Raw genomic sequence first — 21897 nt, 5'->3', positions numbered from 1 at the left:
CTGAATGTGGGACTAGAGTTTTCCTTCTTGGGATTGTTGTAAAGATTAAATGAGGCATGTGTAAAACACCTACTAGAGAGGACGTTGTTAATATGAAGTGTCAGTAATTTCAAGTGTCAACTGCAGCGATAGCTATGGCCTGTATTTCTTTCTCTCCCACTATTTAGTGACTTATGTCTCTTTAGCTAACTCTCTTAGAGGAACCCATGGTTGAACCCGTAGTTAGTCCTAAGAAACTTTATGTTTGAGACTCCAATCTGGCAAACCTGCTAGGTGTGCGTTTTCTCTAATTTCTGTCACCTTTTGAATAGCTGTTAATAATGATCCCCGCCCACCCACTGCACTTCTCTCCATTGCTCTGCCACAGACACTCTCTACCCTCTCAGCAGGAGCGGATGTTCTGCGCTCTTCTCCAACTCTCACATGTGTGTCTACCATTCCCTGCTTCCTGAATCCTCCCTGCCTCTGGCAATTTTCTTGAAAGCTCCCCGCTTCTCCTAGACGTGCTTGTACCCTCTTCAGTTAAGAGAGTGCCACCTTGTGTTACAGAACCGTTAGTTGCAGACCTGGGCTGTGGAATATAGTTTGTGGGAAGATTTTGTTAAAAGATTATCTAATATGCATAGTCCACCCAGAACTAATGTTAGCAGCGTTATGAAAGAATCGTTCCTAATTGCTTTTCCCCAGTTGGTGCCCCAAAAGGCTTTTTTCTGTGGAAAGTATTTCAACCTCCCCTTTTCCCAAAAACGGCCCCCCAAACTAGCGATTTACTAAGTTGTCAGTGGAGATGAACTGGTAAAACACCTTGAGTAGAATTGCTGAGATCCAAGAGCTGGATGTACCAGCAGGGACAACAGAATTCTGTCTTCCTTCCCAACTGTTCTCCCTCCAACACGCACACACACACCTGCACACAGCGTAAGTTTAAGGAGACTAAATACAGGGCCAGCCCCATGGTGTAGTGCTTAAGTTCGGCATGCTCCACTTCGGTGGCCTGGGTTTGTGGGCTCAGATCCCAGGTGCGGAGCTATACCACTCGTCAGCCACTCATGCTGAGGTGGCAGCCCACATATAAAGTGGAGGAAGATTGGCACAGATGTTAGCTCAGGGCTAATCCTCAGCAAAAAAAAAAATAAAATAATTTTTAAAATCAGGCTAAAATAAACTGATGAAATGAACTTCAATTTGTGTTTTGCCTCATTTCTATTGTTCTCCTTTTTCTTCCCTTCAAAGATGCCAATTCTCGGAAGCAAGAAGCAGAGTGGAAAGAAAAAGCAATAAAGGAGCTAGAAGAGTGGTATGCGAGGCAGGATGAGCAGCTCCAGAAAACGAAAGCCAACAACAGGTCAGTCCTGGTGCTTCAGCAACAGCTGGTTTCCAAGGCTGTGTCAAATCCATTTCCAACAGCCAGTGTAGGTTCTCAGCTGCAGGTCTCTTTTTTGTGAGCACAATTGAGCCAGTTCTTTAGCTATCTCAATTCAGTGTTTGGTTAATGTGCACCACCTGTAATGGTATGATACAGCAAAAGGAAAAGTGATTTCATCGATCGAGTCCACGTGTCAGAATGTAACCCTGAAATGAAAGGCCGCTTTCATGAATATGCAGAGACCTCAGTATTTGGGAGATGATCGTGGACTTGGTCACGTTGCGTGTCCTGAACACAGCCCTGCCCTCTGAAAGCTGCTTCACGAAGGGGTATGTGAGCAGGGAGATGTGCTTTGTGATTGGGTAACCACGGGCCTTCCAACATAGGGACTTCAGAATTAAGGGTTCTCTGGGTACTTAACTGTGTCTAAGAAAATCTCAAGTTGACGTCTTAAATGCCCTTTTCAGAATTTACTCACTTACTGAAGGTTAAATAGTTGTGGGGAGAAACATTCATTCTCATATCACCACCGACCAGGAGTTGTGGTCTTTGCTCCATGCGCGGAGTCCACTTGGAAGTGGCTTGGTGGGAGCGAGGCCGAGGCAGTGCTGCTTGCTTGGTCTAGCCAGTGGGCTTGGTTTCCCTGCTGGATCCGGAGTCCAGCTTTCACTCCATAGTTAGTTCACTCACTTCAGTGTAAAGATAGGCCGGTCTGGGCCTGGGGATGTTTTTAATTTCCAGGGTAAATATCCTTGGGTTCCTGTCCTTAGCGGCAGAAGTGGGTTTAAGTGCCCTTGTCTCTGGCAACTCTGTTAGATGGAAATCTGCCAGAAAAAGGGAACTGCCACTTTGCCGGCCACCCTCTGCCATTGTGGGGCAACTGTGGTCGAACGGATGGCCTGTGCCCCACAGCCGCCTTCAGCTGTCTCCTGTTGGCCTCCTTGGTTGTGTCCACTGCCCCGCAGACGCCAGGTTCAAACCTCAGGCCAGAGTCCTGGCCACCATCCTGTGAGGGAGGCACTGGAGGCGTGCCTGTTGGGTTCCAGTGGAAGGTCTGTCATGAGTCTGGTAAGGACTGCTCTCTCGTCTGGGTGTTGAGTTGCTGAGAGTGGCATCAGCTCCCGGGGCTTCTGCTGAGCTTGTGGTCAGTTTGAAGTGCTGACAAGTCCAGGCTCCTTTATCCTGTGCTCATTCAACATGAGTTCCCCCGGATGCAAGTCCAGATCTCTAGAGAAAGCTGCGGGGGCACTTCGTGTAAGCACTGCGTGAAGCCTAGCGAGTTGCCCCGGCCCGTGAGTCTGCTTAAGAACTGGGCAAAACGGGACTGACCCTCCTTGTGTCAGGGTCCTTGACGCTTAAGCAAGTTGACATAACAGATTCTCTGACTCAGACAGTGGTTACGTTGGGAACGGTCTTCCCATTGCAGAAATTTTTTCAAGCCAGTTTTGCTAAACTGTATCCCTTCTGTAAAGCAAAGGATACCTGTCTGTACAGAATCGGTTCTCCCTGGAGGGAGTAATCACACCTGTTTTGAGGAGTTCAGTCTGAAAGGTTTCGTCCCTCCAGGCGTTGGTTTAGGGCTTGGCCACTTTGCTTGCCGGAATTGCAGTGTTATGTTGGGTGGTCTCACAGATGAACCTCTCAAGTTCCAGAGAGGGGAGGAGACGCAAACTCCCCGTTCATGGAGAGTGCGGAGCTGTTTAGAAACCGGGTCGCTTCCTTACAGAAACCGTGCAGCACAGGCTGACCCTGAGTGTGGAAAGCTAGTGACACACTTGGCACTCTCAGTAGGGTTCCAGGGCAGATGGCATGGTTTTTACACTTTATTCCAGTTATTCTTCAGTGGGCTGAGGTGGGAGCCATTCTGGAACCACTCTGGCGACTTTTTCCAATGGCATACCTCCTCCCCTGGAGATTTGACGTCACTGACTGCTCCCCTCCCCATCCATGTTTGACTCTAAACATTAGAGTCCCATAGGACTAAAGGAATAAGGCCCATATATTAGAGATAGATATAAAGTGACTCATCTTTCTCATTGTTTACAGGTAAAAAGTGAATATTTTGAGGAAAGAAAATGAGGGTGTTCATTTCAAGCAGGTGTCATTCTCCCTGGGTAACTCTTGTCGCAGCTGGATATGTAAGGGGACCACAGAGATAAGGCAGAAAGGCAGACAAGTTCGAAAGAGGAGACTTGGGGTGGCAAGGGCCTGTTTTTGTAAGTGTGTGTCATCAGGCCTGCTGCCTTCCAGATGCCCTCACCTGAGGCCTTGGGAGCACACGTGTGCCAGGCTCTGTGCTGGGCCCTGGGTGGACCTGTCAGCAGACAGCCCCTATCTTCCTGGCTACTGTAGTCTAGCGTGAGTCCTCAGGCTGCATCTCCCTCCTTTTATTGTAAGTCGAGGCCTGAATATCACTGCACAAGAGCCATGCATTATTGAGTGACAGCCCATGGAAAAGAATTCTGTTTTCATAGGAGCCAGTCAGAAGAGTGGCTGGCTGCCACAGTTGGACGAGTTTTACCCATGGGGACAACCCCAGACCATGTCCTTTCCAAAGCATGAGAGAAACCTTTGCCTTTTTACGGGTAGCTTTGTTGCTGACTTCTCACTTCTTTCAAGGCCTGTTGTGAAAGTTTGGGGAATCCCCGATTCTCAGTGACGGCAGATTGAGCCCCGCTCTGGCTCCGAAGTGGGGCAGCCTCCCGAGCGTTCCGACAGGCATGAGGCCGAGCCTGCTTCGCAGGCCCCTGCCCTTGGGCCCGTGTCTGGCGGGCGAAGAGCAGGTGCACGGGCTGCCTGTGCTGTGTGTGATTTCCCGTTTGTTCTGATCTGTAACTTGACAGGGCTGTGCTGTCACCAACAAGCTCTCTCGTTTTGGGGCCAGCTGCAAAAGAGCAAAAAAGCCTGACATTCAAGCTTTTGTTGTCTCAGTGAGGCCTCGACAGGCGTCATTAACCTTTATTTTCTTCAGGGGAAGTCAGCACAAGTTGAAGTTGATTAGATCTAGTCCTTTGTGTAGACTAAAAGGATTACGGGCTCACAGGCGGGCCTGCCTTTCCTTTCCTTCCCACTCATCCTGCCCGCAAATAACTCTCTGTTTTCCTGCTGACTCAGTTTGAGTTACAACAAGGCTGCTCTTTTTGCTTTCTTTAAATTTCCACAAAACACTTCCTATGTATAAACCAAAATGGGAAAGAAGGAAGGGTGTGTGTGTTTAAAAATAAACTGAAATTAAAATTACTAGAATTTCCGTTTAAATAAATAGGAGTTTAGGTTAATGACCAGGCATGATTGTCCTTAAAAAATGTCCCTTCCACTTCTGCACCCCAGACTGACCTGGCAAAGGACAGGGCAGACTCCTTGAGGGCGGTTCCCTGCCACCCACCGTGGACATAGTCGGCTGGCTGGGCCCAGGGATTCAGCCTGGGTGGTGGAGTCCGAGCTAGCCTGTCCCCTGCGGTGTAGACTCTTCCACCCAGCTTGCCCCCTTTCCTTCTTGTCCAAGAGCCCTGCCGTTTTGATCCGTTCCCAGTGGGAGAGTTGAGGAGGGATGGAGCTGGGGCTCCTAGGCTGCACCTTGTCGAATCGGTCAAGGCTGGCATGGGCTGAGCAGTCAGACAGTTGTATTGAGGGACACACAGCGAGCCAGAGCCAGGACCCCTGTCTGTAGGTCTGTACACCAGACAGCTCGCTTCCAGCTGCTTTTTTGTCTAACATGGGGATTTTGAAATGACCATGTGTGTTTCCAGGATCCTGAAAATTGATCCTCTTCGGCCATTGTGGGGAAGCAGTAGTTGGATAATCCAAGATAAAACTGGCTTTGGGACCTGGCACGTGGGGGGCTGGCAGCGTTCATGCCCAGTGATATGTACTGAAGCAGGCAGAAAGGTGACACAGCTTCCTGAGCACACGCCAGCTGGCAAGAAGCATTAAGGTGCAGCCCTGTCTGTGACTTCTGCTGCCCCCGCAAAGTTGCCACTTGCTGCTGAGCAGGTGGTGTCGTCTCGAGGCCCCGTTAGCTCGTCTGTAAAGCGCGGTGAGAACACTCCGTGTCCTAGGTCGTTGGAGTTGAGGATTGAGTTGACACCATGTCTGTAAAAGGGCTTAGCTCCCAAGTGGGAGCTGCGGAAATGCTCCTGTTGGCTGGGGTGTGAGGCAAGGGGCTGAAGTTGGCCGTGCTCACTGTGAAGCCCCGTGGGGAAGCCCAGCGGAGGATCGGCGCCTGATGGAGTCTGCAGCGCCGGAAGCCTTGCTGGGTTAGGATGGAGCCTTGGGAGCGGCTCCCCAGAGCACAGTGGTGCCTCTATTGTGGGTTTGAGATGTTTCTGCTTCTCAATGTTCTCTCTTTTTTCCTGCCTGCTTGCCTGCCTTTGGGACCTCTTGCTGTCTAGGGTGGCAGACGAAGCTTTCTACAAACAACCCTTCGCTGACGTGATTGGTTATGTGTATGTTGCAAAACTAATTTCTTCTCTTGTTTTCATTCTTCTTTTCATTTAGAGTTAATACTCCTTTTATGTCACAAATTGCTTTGCTTTTTAAGTTATTTCAAATTGGCACTGTGGGGGCTGCATAAGAGTGGATAAGCTGGGGCTTTGATCCATTGATTGTCTCGCAGAATCATGACTCCCTGCTCTGCCGTTTCTTGTATTCGGGGTTTTGGAGGGAAGGAAGCTGGGTCCCTTGCAAAATGTGGGTCATTCATGATCTTGTCTGGGAAGGCTTTGGCACTGGGTGGGCTCTGACCTCTTGCTGCCTCCCGGCCCCGGGTGGGAAGGACAAGTGTCCCGGGGTGGGGGGAGGTGGAAGTCCGGGGTTAGGGGCCAGTGGGGGCAGCATTTTACATTCGGTTCCTTCAAAGAATGCAGGGTTGGTTGCCTCTCCTTCGGGGCAGAAGAGTCCAGAGCCGACGGGGTTGTCTCCAATGGGGAGCTGTAATTGTTTCTCCATGGTCTTACATGTCGGAAATTGTCATCTAGTGGCCAGCTTCTGATGCCCTGTCCCCCACACGGGCACAAAGAGGCCTGAGCCTTGAGGTTAGGGTAGCCAAAGTTGTCTGATAGGGGCCACTTTGGCTTTCCCCCCAAAGGAAAGTGCATCTTCTCTGGAAAAGTTTTTTGGTTTAAGGATTCCTGTTATCAGAGTAGTATTACCGACGACTTGGGAACAGTTCTTGCTGTTTCCTCCTCAAAAATTAGAACTAGCTTTCGATATAAGGGAGATGAGAGTGGAATGGAGGAAGAGAGCAGCTTTGGGGACGATGGACAACAGGCTGAGGGCCGTAGGGCTTGTGGTGTTGGCCTGTTCATCCCGTTAGAAGACGGGGCTGGGTGTCCTGGCCCAGGTGCATTTGCAGGGAGACTTGTGAAATGCTGGACTTACAGGTGGTGTTGGATTTGATTTTGCACATTCTCTCTGGAGTAGAAATGGAGACTGGAAAAGTCGAGTCTGGGTTTGCTGGGCAGCAGGTGGCCCAGCAAAGCCAGCTGCACGTTCCCGAGTAGAGTGGCAAGGGCATGTCTAGCTTACCATCTGCATTGAGCTCATTCTCATTTTCTATATCTGACCTAAAGTTTCTCTCCTTGTTTCTTTTCTTCTCTTCACCTTTAAGCACAAACATAAACCATCCTTGCTACAGCCTAGAACAGTTAAGTAAACCTTTCTCACTGCCCGTAACTGTGTGTGCCATGAAGTCGCAGTGTTGTAGTGGCTCTGGGCTTCAGCGGTGTTTGCCACAGCCATCCCTGTGAGTGCCGCCCTCCGTCCCCACAGACCAGTCATCTCCATTGCTTTCGCTTTGCCCGTGATGCTTGTTGGAGTAGATGAATATAGTGTGTCTTCCCTCCTTTTAACACTGTCCTTTCGGGCTGTAGCTCCCACCAGTTAGTTCCCAGCTCGGGGTGGGCTGACCTGGACGTCAAAAAATATTGGAGCAGCATCCTACCAAAAAGCAACTGACGTTGATTGGCTCTCCAGCTATTGGGCACCCACCCCTGCCAGAGTGTGCCCTGAGTGGCCCGAGGCATCTGGCTGGAGGGAACATGGCCACCTTTTGGCTGAACTGGAGAATGTCCTAACAAACACCCTCCCAGAACGGCTTCAGTCTCGGGTGTCTGCTGGATGGGAGCTTTGTCTTGAGTTCCTGTTGATCTGCCCTGTTTCTCTCCAGCCTTAGGAATAAATCCAGAGGCTCTTGTGCAGTGACCTGTGGGCTTTTTAGAAGTCTCTAAGTTTATTTGAAACTCACGACAGCCCAACATAGATACTCTCCAAGCTGCTTTGCTCGTGGTAGTGAAGGCAGTGTGCAGCAGCTTCAAGACCCGCTTTTTAACGCTCTGTATCACCAGACAGAGGAGAGCGCCCTGAGCCAAACACCTGTATTCCAACATTTTACACAGCAGTCCAGGCACCGTGCCTCGGAGAGCTGACCACGTGTCTGTTCCCGAGTCTGACTCGGGCCGGGGGTGTTAACTCTTTGGAAAGGAGAACGCCGTTAAGTCAGGCGTGAAGAGCTCACGGGGTCCTGCGTTACACCAACATGTTTTGTTGTTGCTTCCAGGGCAGCAGAAGAAGCCTTTGTAAATGACATTGACGAGTCGTCCCCAGGCACTGAGTGGGAACGGGTGGCCCGGCTGTGTGACTTTAACCCCAAGTCCAGCAAGCAGGCCAAAGACGTCTCCCGCATGCGCTCTGTCCTCATCTCCCTCAAGCAGGCCCCCCTGGTGCACTGAAGAGCCGGCTGTGGAAACCCTACACCTGCACTAGCTCAGTCCTGCTCAGTGAAGCTCTTCACAGTAATTGGGTTAATTATGTTGAGTTCTTTTGGACCAAACCTTTTGTCTTTAGAGTTGATCATTGTTGGTGATTGCATGTTTCCTTTACCTGTGTTCTCCCTGGCGTTCAGAGAGGAGGGAGCGGGCGGGCGGCGCGGAGGAGTGGGGGAGCCTCCCAGTGTAGCCACAGCTGTGCTTTTGTGCATTATTCTGAGAATAAATTTGTTTCCAAACAGCAAGCCCGAAGCTTCATTATTGACCTCAAGGTGCTGAGGTTTGGAGTGAGGAGAAGTTGCCTTTCATCATTTCTAGGGCTGAGGAGGCACAGCCATTGAGTGCCCCCCCCCCCCCCCGCCTCGAACTAAAATAGCTCCAAGTTTCTGTTGTCTGCAGTAGGATTCTGTGGAGGTTTCCACTTGAAAAGGGAGTTCCCCGGCTAAACGTTAACCCCTTATTGCCACCTAAAACAGCGCTGTGAACCCCTCATCAGCCTAGACATCTTCTCCCACACGGCTGTCACTGTCCGTACTTTGGGGTCTTAGATAGTATATTTCAACAGGGGTCTCTCTGGGGTATAGAGACTGTAGTGAGACCCTCACTCCTGTGGGTTCAGCCAGTAAACCTGAGTCAGGATGGCGTTAGCATGGGGCCTAGCCCTGTCACTGGATTCCTGGAGCACGTGTCAGTGCCATCCCTAGTACTTCACTCATTTCTAGTGCCAAATCCTTCATCTACACCTTGCTGGCCAGTACAACAGCCGCTCGGCATGTGTGGCTGTTTAAATTTAAATTAATGAAAATTAAACATACATTTCTAGGCCTAATTACATTTCATAGGCTCAGTGGCCACGTGTGGTTAGGTAGTGGCATCTGAACTGCACAGCACAGATTACAGCACATCTCCATCATCACGGAAGTTCTGGATGACATTGATCTACACAACAGGTGCTTCGAGGAGACTGCTCCATTCAGGCAGCAACACACTGTCAGCCCTCAGAACCTGTCACATTTTAGGTGATGGTTCGAGCAGCTAATAAAGCCATATTTCAGAAATCTGCTGCTAGGTACCCGATAGATTTCCCAGTTGGAGCCTGATGTCAACTCTTGTACCACACTGCGGAAGGGGGTTGCTCTTGCCATTGCCAAGAAGGAACGTCTCCCATCTCTCCTGTGGTAATTATGTCTGGAAGGGAGAGGAACCTTCACTAATTTTCCACCTACATCCCCCTGTCCAAGCTGCTGCTTTGGGCATTCCTTGATCTGCCCCACAGTTCTCTTCATTCCTCCCCTTTAGCCACCTTTGATCGTACTGTTGTCCACTGACCAGCTGTCATCTCCAGGCCTTGCTAATGCCATTCAAAATGTCAGAATCCAGTTTAAGAACTAGCTCAAAGGTTTCCTCCACACTGCCTCTCCTTGCTCCTGCCCCTGAGCTCCCATGGCCCTCTACGTGGGGCAGCTTACCTTTTGGTATTGTCTTACTGGTATCATCTGAACTGGTCTTGCCTCTGACACCAGATGGTTTCTTGAGGGTGGATATGGCAGCTTAAGGTGTCAGTAAAGTTTGTAACATTCCCAAGACCAAGAGGTGACTAGATAACATGACAGAAGTTATACAAGAGGACTTCCAAGGCTAGGTCATAAAAGTCAACGCCGCTTATGGCTGGTTTGTTGGAAAACACAAGCTGGTAGTCCTTGAGCCATCAGGTAAAAAACTCTGCCACCCTGGAGCCACCATGCTGTGAGGAAGTGCAAACCAGCCCACGTGGAGAGACCAACAGAGAAATGCCTAGCCAGTCCCTAGTATTCCAGCCTCGTGCTGAGGTGGTTTGTTACGCAGCAGTGATCTGGGATTGTTTCTAATGCCTGCAGTACCCCGTGGGGCTTCATAAAAAGGAGGGAGTTGGTCTAGGGACTCAGTGGGTGCTCATCATTTAGTTTCAAACCTCTTTCTTGGGGCCGGTTTGTTTTTTATGTCAAATTTTAAATGTTATTCAATATAGTATTAGAAGTCCTAGCCAGAGCAATTAGGCAAGAAAGAGAAAAGGGATCCAAATTGGAAAAGTAAAACTGTCACTATTTGCAAATGACATGATACTATATATAGAAATCCTAAAGAGTCCACCAAAAAACCTGTATATTGAAAACTGTGACACTGATGAAAGTAATTGAAGACACAAATAAATGAGAATATATGCCATGCTTATGGATAAGAATTAATATTGTTAAAAATGTCCACACTGCCCAAAGCAAGCTACAGATTGAGTATAATCCCCAGCAAAATTCCAGCGGGATTTGGGGCCAGCCCAGTGGCGCAGTGGTTAAGTTCGCACCTTCTGCTTTGGCGGCCCGGGGTTCCCTGGTTCAGATTCCGGGTGCGGACATGGCACTGCTTGACAAGCCATGCTGTGGCAGGCATCCCACATATAAAGTAGAGGAAGATGGGCACGGATGTTAGCTCTGCGCCAGTCTTCCCCAGCAAAAAGAGGAGGAGTGGCAGATGTTAGCTCAGGGCTAATCTTCCTCAAAAAAAAAAAATTCCAGTGGCATTTTTCACAGAAATAGAACAAACAATCCTAAAATTTGTACAGAATCACAAAAGACTCCAAATAGTCAAAGTAGCCTTGAGAAAGAACAAAGCTGGAGACATCACACTCCCTGGTTTCAAACTATATTCCAAAGCTATAGCAATCAAAACAGGATGGTATTGGCATAAAAGCAGACACACAGATCAACAGAACAGAATAGAGAGCCCAGAAAAAAACTCACGCATATATGGTCAATTAATTTATGACAAAGGAGCCAAGAAGATACAGTCAGGAAAGGACAGTTGGAAAAACTGAACCACTGTGTTATACCACACAAAAAAATTAACCCAAAATGGATTAAAGACTTGAAGGTAAGACCTGAAAAATTCTTAGACGAAAACATAGGCAATAAGATCCTTGACACTGGTCTTGGTGATAATCTTTTGGATTTCATACCAAAAGCAAAGACAACAAAAGCAAAAATAAGTGGGACTAGATCAAACTTAAACATTTTTGTACAGCAAAGGAAACCATCAATAACATGAAAAGGCAACTTAGTGAATGGGAGAAGAATTTGCAAATCATATCTGATAAGGGGTTAATAAATATCCAAAATCTATAAAGAACTCATACAACTCAATAGGGAAAAAAAAATCCAATTAAAAAATGGGCAGAGGATCTAAACAGACATTTTTCCAAAGACGAGACACACATGGTCAACAGGTAGGTGAAAAGATGCTCAACATCCCTAACCATCGGGGAAATGCAAATCAAAACCACAGTGAGCCAACACCGCACACCTGTTAGAATGGCTGTTATCAGAAAAACAAGTTGGGGAGAATGTGGAGAAAAGGCAACCTTTGTGCACTGTTAGCAGGAATGTAAACTGGTGCAGCCACTATGGAAAACAGTATGGAGTTTCCTCAAAAAATTAAAAACAGAACCACCATATAATCCAGCTATCCCACTTCTGGGTATTTATCCTGAGAAAATGAAACTAACTCGAAAAGATGTCTGCATCCCCATGTTCGTTGCAGCATTATTTACAGTTGTCAAGCTATGGAAACACCTAAGTGTCCATCAAGATGGATAAAGAAAATGTGGTACAGCAGTCCCCTGACCTGTGGTTTCACTTTCCACGGTTTCAGTTACCTGCAGTAAACCACAGTCTGAAAATATTAAATGGAAAATTCCAGAAATAAACAATTCCTAGGTTTTTGATTGCACGCTGTTCTGAGTAGTGATGAAATCTTGCGCCATCTCGCTCTGTCCCGCCTGGGACGTGAATCATCCCTCTGTTGGATCCCCAACCATCGACATCATGGTGGCGCAGTGAGCCTCCGGTCAGTAGTGGCCTTACACTCCATAACAACGATGCCTACATTATTCCCCTCACTTCCTCTCATCACGTAGGCTTGGATCATCTCACATCATCACAAGAAGAAGGGTGAGTGCAGTACAGTAAGATAGTTTGAGACAGAGAAACCACAGTCCCGTAACTTTTCTTTCAGTACAGTTAGAATTGTTCTTAGTTGTTAATCTCTTGCTGCCCAACTTATAAATTAAAGTTTATCATAGGTATGTATGTATAGGAAGAAAACATAGTATATATAGGATTTGGTACTATCCGCAGTTTCAGGGGTTGGAATGAATCCCCCAGGGAAAAGGGAAGCCTACTGTATATTGTGGACGATGACGTATTATTCAGCCACAAGAATGAATGAAACCTTGCCATTTGCAACAACATGGATGGAGCTTGAGGGCATTAAGCTAAGTGAAAGAAGTCAGAGAAGGACAAATACCATCTGCGCTCACGTACACAGTCGGCCCTCCACATCTGCAGGTTTCACATCCGCGGATGCAGAGGGCCGACTGTATTCGTTGTACTGCACCTTGTTATATAAGGGACTGGAGCATCCATGGATTTTGGTATCTGCAGGGATTCCTAAAACCACTCCCCCACGGATACTGAGGGACCACTGTACGTAGACTCTGAAGAAAAACAAGCTCACAGATACAGAGAACAGATTGGTGGTTGCCAGAGGCAGTGGGTGGGGGTTGGGTGAAATGGAAGAAAGTCAAAAGGTACAAACTTCCAGTTATAAGTCATGGGGCTGTGATGTACAGCATGGCGACCACCCTTAAAAAGACCGTTTGAAAGGTGCTACAAGAGTAGAGCTTAAAAGTTCTCATCACAAGAAAAAACATTCTCTAACTACATATGGCGATGGATTTTAATTGGGTTTATTGTGGTAATCATTTTGCAATATTTTTTAAATGTTATGTAAGAATGCTTTCTATTATCAGTGTGGTTTTTTGGTTAAGAAATCAATATTAGATGCCTTAAAGAAGGTATATGATCTTCAAAAAATAAGCACTGCAACAATGTAATAGAAATCTCTTCTGGAAAGAGAAATGCTTTTAGCTAGTGAGTGAATTAGGACAAAACAAAACAAAAGTGATAGGATTTCCACAAGGAAGTATATTTATTTTTTCTTTAGAATTTGGCTCAGAACAGTAACATAAGAATATTTACATTAAAATAAATTAAGATGTGATTAACCATATATAATAATTATGTTGGAATATTTTAGCCTTTCCATGAATTTAATAAAAACTAAGATTTGGTTTTAGATTCAGTGCCATCCTTCCTAATATTTGGTATGAAACTTGGGAGCAATGCAGTTCTCTAGGGTACAGAGTGGCAGATTTCCCCACAGAACCACAATGCCCCTCACAGTACACCGTCTCACCCCAGACACTGACGGCCGCGCAGACTGGCTTCCTTCCCAGGAATCAGCGTGGAATGTTTCAACAATAACCAGGACCTGAAGATGATTTCAAGACTAGGAGAGTTCTAGCAATCAGCCAACCCGCCTTTTCACATTTATCCACCAGGAAGGAAGCAGTTCACATGCAATATTCATTATTTCACTTTATTTTATATGCTAACTCTGAATATGTTGTAGAAACCTTCAAGTTTTCCTAAAATTAATAAACATTTTGAAGAACATATGCATATACTCCTTTAGATCATCCAAAAGTACCCATTAAAAAGCTGTCAGTAGACCAATACTGTATGTACTGGCAAAATTTCCACAGCATAGAGGAATTTGATTAAACTCCCCGCTGAGAGTGTCAAGGATAAATTGAGTCATTTGCTAATGAGATATTCTTATTAAAGCTTTTGGTAGCCTAAAGGAAATTCGAATATATTCACGTTTTGAAAGTTTTTGATAGGAGAGGTTATGTGGCTTAGCAAAAAAGCACAGAGGGATCTGGGATCAAACCCCGTCTCTAAGACTCACTGGCCACATAGCTTTAGGTATGTCACTGAAACACATAAAACTTAGTTTGGGGTTCTATGAAATGGGAATTAAAACACCTACCTCACAGGTTGTGAGAATTTAGAATAATGTAATACGAAGCACCTAGTTCAGAGTCTGGCATACAGTAGGCACTTAATAGCGGTGGCTATTAGTATTTCTTTCAGATTGCAATTGGTAGCAAGAAGGCTGGCCTTTGGATCTTGACACTAGTGAAAGCACAGAATCTTACTCAGCCAGAATCCAGATTCACAGGTGTGAGCTCTGGGTATGACAGACACGAACGCTACATTAGTAGACACTCCAGGGTCATATTCCACACAGTATGAAAAGCTACTGAAGGGAGAGGTATCCGCTTGTCAGTAGCAAAGATCCTTTTAGAACAGATAATCTCCTCTCAGAAGCTGTAAGTCCTAGTGGCTTCTCAGCTGTCCTTAAGAAGATAAGGACAAGGTCACTAAGGCCACTGTAGATTCCTGTCTAAAGTTGCTTAAGGTTCTGCGAGAGTAATAGCAAACAACATCTTTCAACAAGTAACATTTGGGGGTGGCAGATGTCCAATGTCTTGATTGTGGTAACGGTTTCACAGGTATGTATATACATATGTCAAAACTTATCAAATTCTGCACTTAAAAAATACATCAGTAAAGCTGTTTTTAAAAAAAAGTTTACATAAGCCTTTCATGGTGAGATTTCCTTCTGTTCCCTGACTGGATCCCTTTCTGTGATCTGTGCTCAGGGTGAAAGGAAAGATGACTATCCAGACTCCAGGCTCCTGCTCACATCCCAAGCAAGGCCTGCAGGTCCCAGCGGCACATCTAGGAAGCGGAGTCCTGAGGCTCCCTCGTCTACTGGTGTAGCTCCTTTTGGCACAGAAGATTGTGATTGGTACTTACAAAGTTTGAGCTGAAATGACTCCAGGAAGAGCATCATCTACAAAAATGCAGGTTGGGAAAGGTACTTTGGAAGGGGAGACTAAAAGCAAACTCCTCTGCCAAAGTCGCCTGCCAAATATCAAATTTAAATAACAAATTGGCTTTTCAAGAAATGCTCATCTACAAGACAACCTGAATCCGCTAAGGAGCTCTTGAGTCTTGGTGCGTGTCCACCCCTGGGGGGCCTAGTAGACCCTGCGAGTCGTGTAGTCCAGAACCATGCTGGCGGCACCAAGCAGGGCAGGGTCCACCAAATCTGAAACCACCACGTCCACGTCCTGAACCGAGGACAAGGCCTGCTGGCGGATGACGTCTTTGACGATGTGGATATAGTGACTGGCTAGGACTCCAGAGAGGATCACGAGCGAGGGATTCATAGTGTGGAGGATGTTTACAACCCCAAGACCCAAAGCCGTTCCAGCTACAGGAAAACAAAAATTAAAATCAGTTTTGGGGGGAGAGCCAAATCAAAAACACCAAAGAGGAAGGGGGAAAGGGCTAGCAGCCAGGAAGAGGCAGTACATTCGCACTGCATAATGGGAAGTGCTACTTTTAAAGCTGTCCATGAGGTATTCTTAGCATGAGAAAGTGATCATATGATACTTCGAAATGAAAAAAGCTGGGTATAAAATTATATATATTATACTGTACGATCTCAAGTATGTAAAAAAAAAAAAAAAAAAGCCCGGAAGGAAATGTTAATAATTGGTATCTCTGAACAGTAAAACCTGACGTGATACTTTTTCTTACTCTCCTGTATTTCTCTAAATTTCCTATAAAATGAACAAGTAGCTTCTTCGTAGTTGTAAAACGAAACAAAAATCTGTTTAAAAAGGCAATGCTGCTAAATGCCTTGAACGCAGTTCCAGAGGGCTGGTCCTGAGGGAAGCTGGGACCCGTGGGAGCCCCGGGCGCTCGAGGGCCCGCCCCCTGCAGCAGAGCGGCCCAGGACCGCACACTCACCTGTCCTCAAGATGCTCTGGGCCTTCACGTTGCCAAGTTTCGCAGCTTGGATGAGATGGAGGGCACCAACGGCTTCATCTTTTGGCACTGACATCCCTTCCACCAACAGCAGGTCTTCTGTGTGAACAGAGGGGAGGAGGAGAAGCTGTCATTACTGCGCTGCGGCAGCCCTGTGGGGAAGCCGAGCTTACCACTGCGCCTGCAGGCAGCGAGCCCCCACGTGGGAAGACAGTGTTTTCTTTTCACATTTGCAAAGCTTTTTATCAGCCGTGAAAGTCTACATACATTGCCCCAGAGGCCTCTGCCACCCTCTTGCTGCCTGGTTATACATCACCCGGAACTTCCCCACCTGGAAAAGCCTCGACTCTGGCCACAGCCTCCTCCCCAGCCCTCCAGGTTCTTCACTTCTCACTTGAAGAACTCATATCAAAGAGTCCTTGAGATGTTTTTTCCCCAAATTGTCAGACTCTGCTGCATTCATCTCCTTCATCTCCTTCCTTATCCACCCCGGATGCACTGGTGCCTTATTTGCCAGCGCTCGTCTCTGACAGGAAGTTACAGCCCCTAAGGAACAGACACAGACCAGGGTTTAATGCCAGCTCTGCCACTACTAGCTGCATGACCCTGTCCATGTCACATCACCTCTATACGTTTCTCTTCTCTATAAAATCGGGGTAACAATACCCACCCTAGCAGGATTCTTTTAGGGATTAAATGAAATAATGGACATACAGTACCTATGTGCTGGCCAGAGTAACTGCTAAATAAACAGGAGGCATTTCTATTATGTATCATCCTTGTCCTTCTGACCGTCACTCTGCCAGTCACCAACCAGGAGCATCTGCCTCCTCCTCTGCTCTTATCCTGGGTCCTGCTGGGAGGAATCTCAACTGTGCAGGCTGTTCCCCGGAGACCAGCCTGTGCTCTCCTGTGTTCCAGGGGCCCTCACAGCTGCCCTAGCTGGCTGGCTCTCCCATTCTCGCTCATTGCTCTTCTTAGCCTTCGCCTCCTCAGACCTTCTCCCTTCACCCCACTACCAAGAGGTCTCTGTACTTCTGAGCTGGCAGGAGGAGGACACACCAGGTGCCTCCACCATGAACACGTCTGTGTTTGCACACCTCCGCTCCTTCCTTCCCTTTCTTGGGCCGTCCACCTGGGCTTTGCAGCTCCTCTCTTTCCCGCCCTTCAGTGCCCTCACTGTAGGGACTCGACCACCCTTTCTTGCATTCTCAACCTTCGCTTCCATTCCACTGTGTCCTTTCCATCAGCATGTGCTCACAAATTCCATGTCCTCAAAGGACTTCTTCCCTCCTACTCAGTGTAGTTAGGCTTCTGCTCCCACTATTTGACTGAACTTTTTTTTTCTGTTACTTTTTTTTAAAGATTGGCACCTGAGCTAACATCTATTACCAATCTTTTTTTAACTTTTTTTTCTTCTCCCCAAAGCCCCTCAGTACATAGGTGTGTATTTTTAGTTGTGGGTCCTTCTAGTTGTGGCATATGGGACGCCGCCTCAGCGTGGCCTGATGAGTGGTGCCATGTCCGCACCCAGGATCCGAACTGGTGAAACCCCGGGCTGCCAAAGGCGGGGGCAGCCCCTGAACCTCTTCTTAAGACATGTATTTGCCCCCAAGGGGCAAAAATTAGTTCTTGCAGGCAAAAACCCTTACTCTTTTTATAGCGATGGTACATAAACACAAACAGATAAACAATATATCTGTCATACTGAAGTTTCATGGGGTGGCATGATTAGGAAAAAATGTCTGAACAGGCTCCTTAGGGGGGTGATGATAAAAACAAGGTTAAAAAACAGTTTTCATGGCTTCAAATGATGTCCTCGTGGCCAAAGCCAGTGAACTTTTCTGAGTTTGTCTTACTCGTAAGCAGCCCTTGACACCACCAGCCACTCGCTCTCTGAAGTGCTCTCCCTTTCCGGCTTCTGTAACTTCACCCTGTCCTGGTCCTCCTCCCTGCCCCTCAAATGCTGACGTTTCACAGATTCCATCCCTGACTCGTGCCTCATTCCGAGTCCCATTCCTAGGTTTAACTACCACCTCAAAGAGTCCCAATCCTTACCTCTAGCCCAGTCATCTCTCCTGGGCATCAGACCCCTGTAGCCAGCTGCCTTCAACACCTGTCCAGCCGGATGTCTCACGAGCACCCAACCATCATCTTTTGCCAAAATCTGTTCCGCCTCTCATATTCCCAATCCCCAAGCTGTCCACCTAGAAAACTGCCTGTCATTCTAGAACTGTCCCACAAAACCAGCCTCCATTCAAGTATCATTTTCCCCCCAGAAAACAAAAAGTTACAGTTTAGTGAAGAAGCTAAATTCAGATCTGACCGTGTCTTTCCCCTGAGCTTTTTCAGTGCCTTCTCCACCCTCTGCTGGTCCTAGCCCGCCTCTTTGGTACACTGTGCCCTGCGCTGCCCTTTATGCACCAAGACCGCTGTTTCCCATGCTTGGAAGTGCTCCCTGGCTCATCCAGACTTGCCTCGCTAATCCTGTTTGTCCTCTGACTCTCAACCCCCAGGATGGCACCCTAACGCTCTCTTCCCTGCTTCGAGAGGGCGAGGAGGGAACGCTGGTGTCCTTCTTACATGCGTCTACATTCCTTGTCCATCATTCTCCTTGCACTTGACACACTTTATTATACTGATATTAAATGACTCCCTCTTGCATTAGACTAGAAACCATCCTAACTTCTATAACATGTCCAGAAACAACTTTAGTTCAAGTAGACCTTTCAGAGTTCAAAAACTTTAATATGTTCTCCCATTTAATTCTTCATTAAGATGTGTATTAAGTACCCACCCTGTGCTAGAGGCTGAGAAAACAAAAATAAAAGACATCTTCCCCGCTACCCAGGGGCTCAGGGCCCATCTCCATCACTGGAGAGGAGGTGTCAGCATGGCTCCGCACCCAGGAGACGTGGGAGCTTCAGTGCGAGGAAGAGCCTCTGCTTTTCCTCTAGGGATCGAAAAGGTTACAAGTTCTGGCTCCAGCGTTCGGCTCTCTTTGGAATATCTACTTTGAAGTACCTGTCCACCATTTGGCTATTTGATTCCTCAGCAGAGAGAAACTAACCATCATGCAGTTTTTTCGCTTCCCTCTGCAAGGCCATTCCAGAGGCATATGCTTCAATACACCCATGGCTTCCACAGGAACAATCAGGCCCATCCAGAGACACAACAAGGTGGCCGAGTTCTGCAGCACAGAAGGAGCTTCCGTGGATCAGTTCATGCTGATGGATGATCCCCCCGCCAATTCCTACGGTGAGAGACAACAATCACTAAGGCGCCCCTTCCCCTGAAACAGAAGACTATGATATGGCCATGCCTCATCTGTTTAGCAAAGCTTTGCAATGTGAGGTTCTATACAATGCCTGCTTTCCTAGAGAGCAGAAACTTACCAAGTACCAAAACTTTATCTGGAAGCATTTTGGAGGGAAAATGTTTTCAGCAGATCCTCTGATGCTCCGGGTCGCATCTGCCTGGCTCACTACTATTTCAACCACAGCTGTCTTGGACAGTTCCACGCAAGCTCAGACTCAGCTTGCAATGACAGGATGCCACCTCCAACACACATCGCCCATCTTCTCCCCAAGGCCTTCTCCAACACTAAGAGCTCAGTCAGCCACGCAAGCACAGTGCCCAGAGGCAATCCTCAACCAAGGCGAGACAGGAGCCAGGAGATTCAGTGGACAATTCTGGATGGTATTCTGCAGGCTTCCTGGGAGCTTCTGGTAGATTTCAGCCCTGCTGCCCTCAGGGCAACTTCGATAATGCACCCTCTAATGGCTTCCCTCCTACTCTGTTCTAGTCTTCCCACTCCCGCACTCCCACTTTCCAGGATCACCTCCAAAATAAATACCTGCATCTAAATCCTTGTCTCAGACTCTGCTCTGGGGGAAACCTGAAATAAGATAATCTCACCAAACCTATCATATACCTACTTTCTTAACCAGAGAATATGAAATATGATTTTGCCTCTTCTTAATGCCACTATGTCTAAAAATCTGATTCAGTAATCACGAACATCAATGACGGTCTTTTGTTGCAGAGTTTAGGAGTTACTAAGGAGTACAGGGCATTTTGCCTTAGAGGGCTCTGCTTCTTAGAGCTGTCCTGCCCTCGACTACTTCTTGTGGCACTTATTCCTCAACCTCCACCCATCTAATTTGCAGCTCATTATCTGCTCTGAGCTAGGAAATGATACCCAAGCTTGCTAAGACTGTGTCCAAGACTAAGAAGAAGGGCGTCAGCTTAGAGAGGAAGGAGTATAATGTAGAGTTTAAGAGCACAGAAGTTTTGAAGTTAGACATATCTGCGATGAAATGGCGGCTCAACCACTTACTAGCTGGGTCTGTTTCCTCATTTAAAAAACAGATTGGGACAACAGCAAAAATGGCAGAGTAGGGAACCCCAAAAGTCCATTCTCCACTAAAGCAATGAATAAACTGGCAAAACTGTCAGAATCAACTCTTTTGGAAATCTAGAAACTAACCAAAAGTTTGCAACAAGCAGGGGAATGCTCAATCAAGAAAAGCTGAAACATTCTAAGAGAGCTTTCTGGTACTTTGTAGTCCCATCAGCCACCTACTCCGCAGCCTGGCGGTGGCCTTGAACAACAAACCCCATCCTCAGTACAGATGGCAGTACTGGAGGGAGCAGGATGAACCTTATTCTCAAAGAATTGTAGTGGTTTGTTTTGACCTGCTTGGCAGCTCCTGGAGAACCAGCTCAAAGGGCTTGCCTTTATCTCACACGCCTCAGAACTCTCCTGGGGCTGAGGGGGTTACCCAGGGGGCATTTGTCAAAAACATTTAAAGGCAAAACATATTTATTAGTCTCTGCTGCCTAGAGTAATGGATAACAATTGGGGCAAACAATATACTAACCAAAAAAGACCAAGAGGAAAAGCTGGGGAATGAGAAGCTTCAGGGAATAAGGGCTCTGAGTAGCTCTGACAAGTTCCTGGGAATTCAGAAGGTCACAGCAAGCCCAGGGCAGGGCACACACACCGAAAAGCCCTGAGCAGGCCTAAACTCTCACATGCAGCTCCCCTTCAGGCTCTACTCAAGGGGGAAGTGAAGGCTAAGGCAGAGTCGTAAACTGCCTGCCTGCGTGTTGAAGACGTGCCCCAACCCACACTCAAGCTCCTGAAGCAACTTTCTCTTAGTCCTCTTACCTGTGCCTGTGATCAGTGTCACAAAGTTTTCCAGGCCCTTTCCTTGACCAAATTTCCTCTCCGCCAGGGCAGCACAGTTGCCATCGTTGTCCACCCACACGGGGAGATGCAAAGTGTCAGATAGGGGGGTCCTGAGGTCCACAGAGTTCCATTCTTGAATCAGTTTGGTTGAATGGAGCACAATTCCTTCCCGAGGATTTACACGGCCACCAGTGGAAATGCCTGAGCTCCACCACAAACACAAGGCAAATAATTCTGATGAGAAATCTTAGAAAAGTGTGCCAACCTTCTGGATGGTGAACACAAATTAATTCACCCAAGATGTCCCAAGACAAAACTACCAAGGACTGCAAGGAAAAGTCAAGCAATTCTGAGCTAAATCCACAGCTTCCCACAGACTCATAGTACCATCAATGCTTCTTCCATGTTTATTGGGAGCTTCTCCCATGTTTGGGGCCCACAGATCGGACCTGGAGCCGTCTACACACAGGGCAGACAGTGACTCGATGTTCAGTCACACATCAGAACTCAGAAGACAATAAAGTGGACATTAAAATGAATATTTCTTGGGAATGTAATTCACAGTCTCACCTACTCCCAAAATTCTGCAGTTCAGTTTTACAGCTTCTGATGCAGCTTCTACGCACATCTGTAGGATTAAATTAATCCTCTCTTCATAGGTTTTAGGATTGAATTGAGTATACTTCTTAACTATTTCACCCTAAAAGAGAAAAAAACAATGAGATCTGTCTCACTGGTCTTAGCTAAGGAGCATGTGGTCAATCTTTTGACCTTTTTCATAATAAATTAGACTTTGCT

At 47.2% G+C, this 21897-nt stretch overlaps 2 protein-coding genes across 11 annotated transcripts in view; one reads left to right on the top strand and one right to left on the bottom strand.

The window, feature by feature from the left end:
- The window catches only part of CLTA (clathrin light chain A), a 52012-nt gene that overhangs the window by 13501 nt on the left and 16614 nt on the right, over nucleotides 1-21897 (top strand). The window contains exons 4-7 of one of the 6 annotated variants that reach the window (XM_014834377.3): nucleotides 1234-1345; nucleotides 5758-5811; nucleotides 6975-7010; nucleotides 7923-8375. In XM_014834377.3, the coding sequence (XP_014689863.1) occupies nucleotides 1234-1345; nucleotides 5758-5811; nucleotides 6975-7010; nucleotides 7923-8094 (374 nt within the window). In that variant the 3' untranslated portion in view covers nucleotides 8095-8375. Of the gene's footprint in view, nucleotides 1-1233; nucleotides 1346-5757; nucleotides 5812-6974; nucleotides 7011-7922; nucleotides 8376-14728; nucleotides 15674-21897 lie in introns of those variants that run through there. The other 5 variants (XM_014834378.3, XM_070519183.1, XM_014834380.3 and 2 more) reach the window with 5 other exon arrangements.
- The window catches only part of GNE (glucosamine (UDP-N-acetyl)-2-epimerase/N-acetylmannosamine kinase), a 42223-nt gene continuing 33451 nt past the window's right edge, over nucleotides 13126-21897 (bottom strand). For all 5 annotated transcript variants that reach the window (XM_070519181.1, XM_014834373.3, XM_014834374.3 and 2 more), the window contains 5 exons: nucleotides 21670-21799; nucleotides 21079-21300; nucleotides 18976-19158; nucleotides 15888-16004; nucleotides 13126-15345 (listed from right to left, as the gene is read on the bottom strand). In XM_070519181.1, the coding sequence (XP_070375282.1) occupies nucleotides 15110-15345; nucleotides 15888-16004; nucleotides 18976-19158; nucleotides 21079-21300; nucleotides 21670-21799 (888 nt within the window). In that variant the 3' untranslated portion in view covers nucleotides 13126-15109. The remainder of the gene's footprint in view (nucleotides 15346-15887; nucleotides 16005-18975; nucleotides 19159-21078; nucleotides 21301-21669; nucleotides 21800-21897) is intronic.

This window comes from Equus asinus, chromosome 10 (genome assembly GCF_041296235.1).
Source record: "Equus asinus isolate D_3611 breed Donkey chromosome 10, EquAss-T2T_v2, whole genome shotgun sequence".
Lineage (NCBI taxonomy): Eukaryota > Metazoa > Chordata > Mammalia > Perissodactyla > Equidae > Equus > Equus asinus.
Note: the sequence above shows the minus strand (reverse complement) of the source record. Positions and strands in the feature narration are given on the sequence as shown.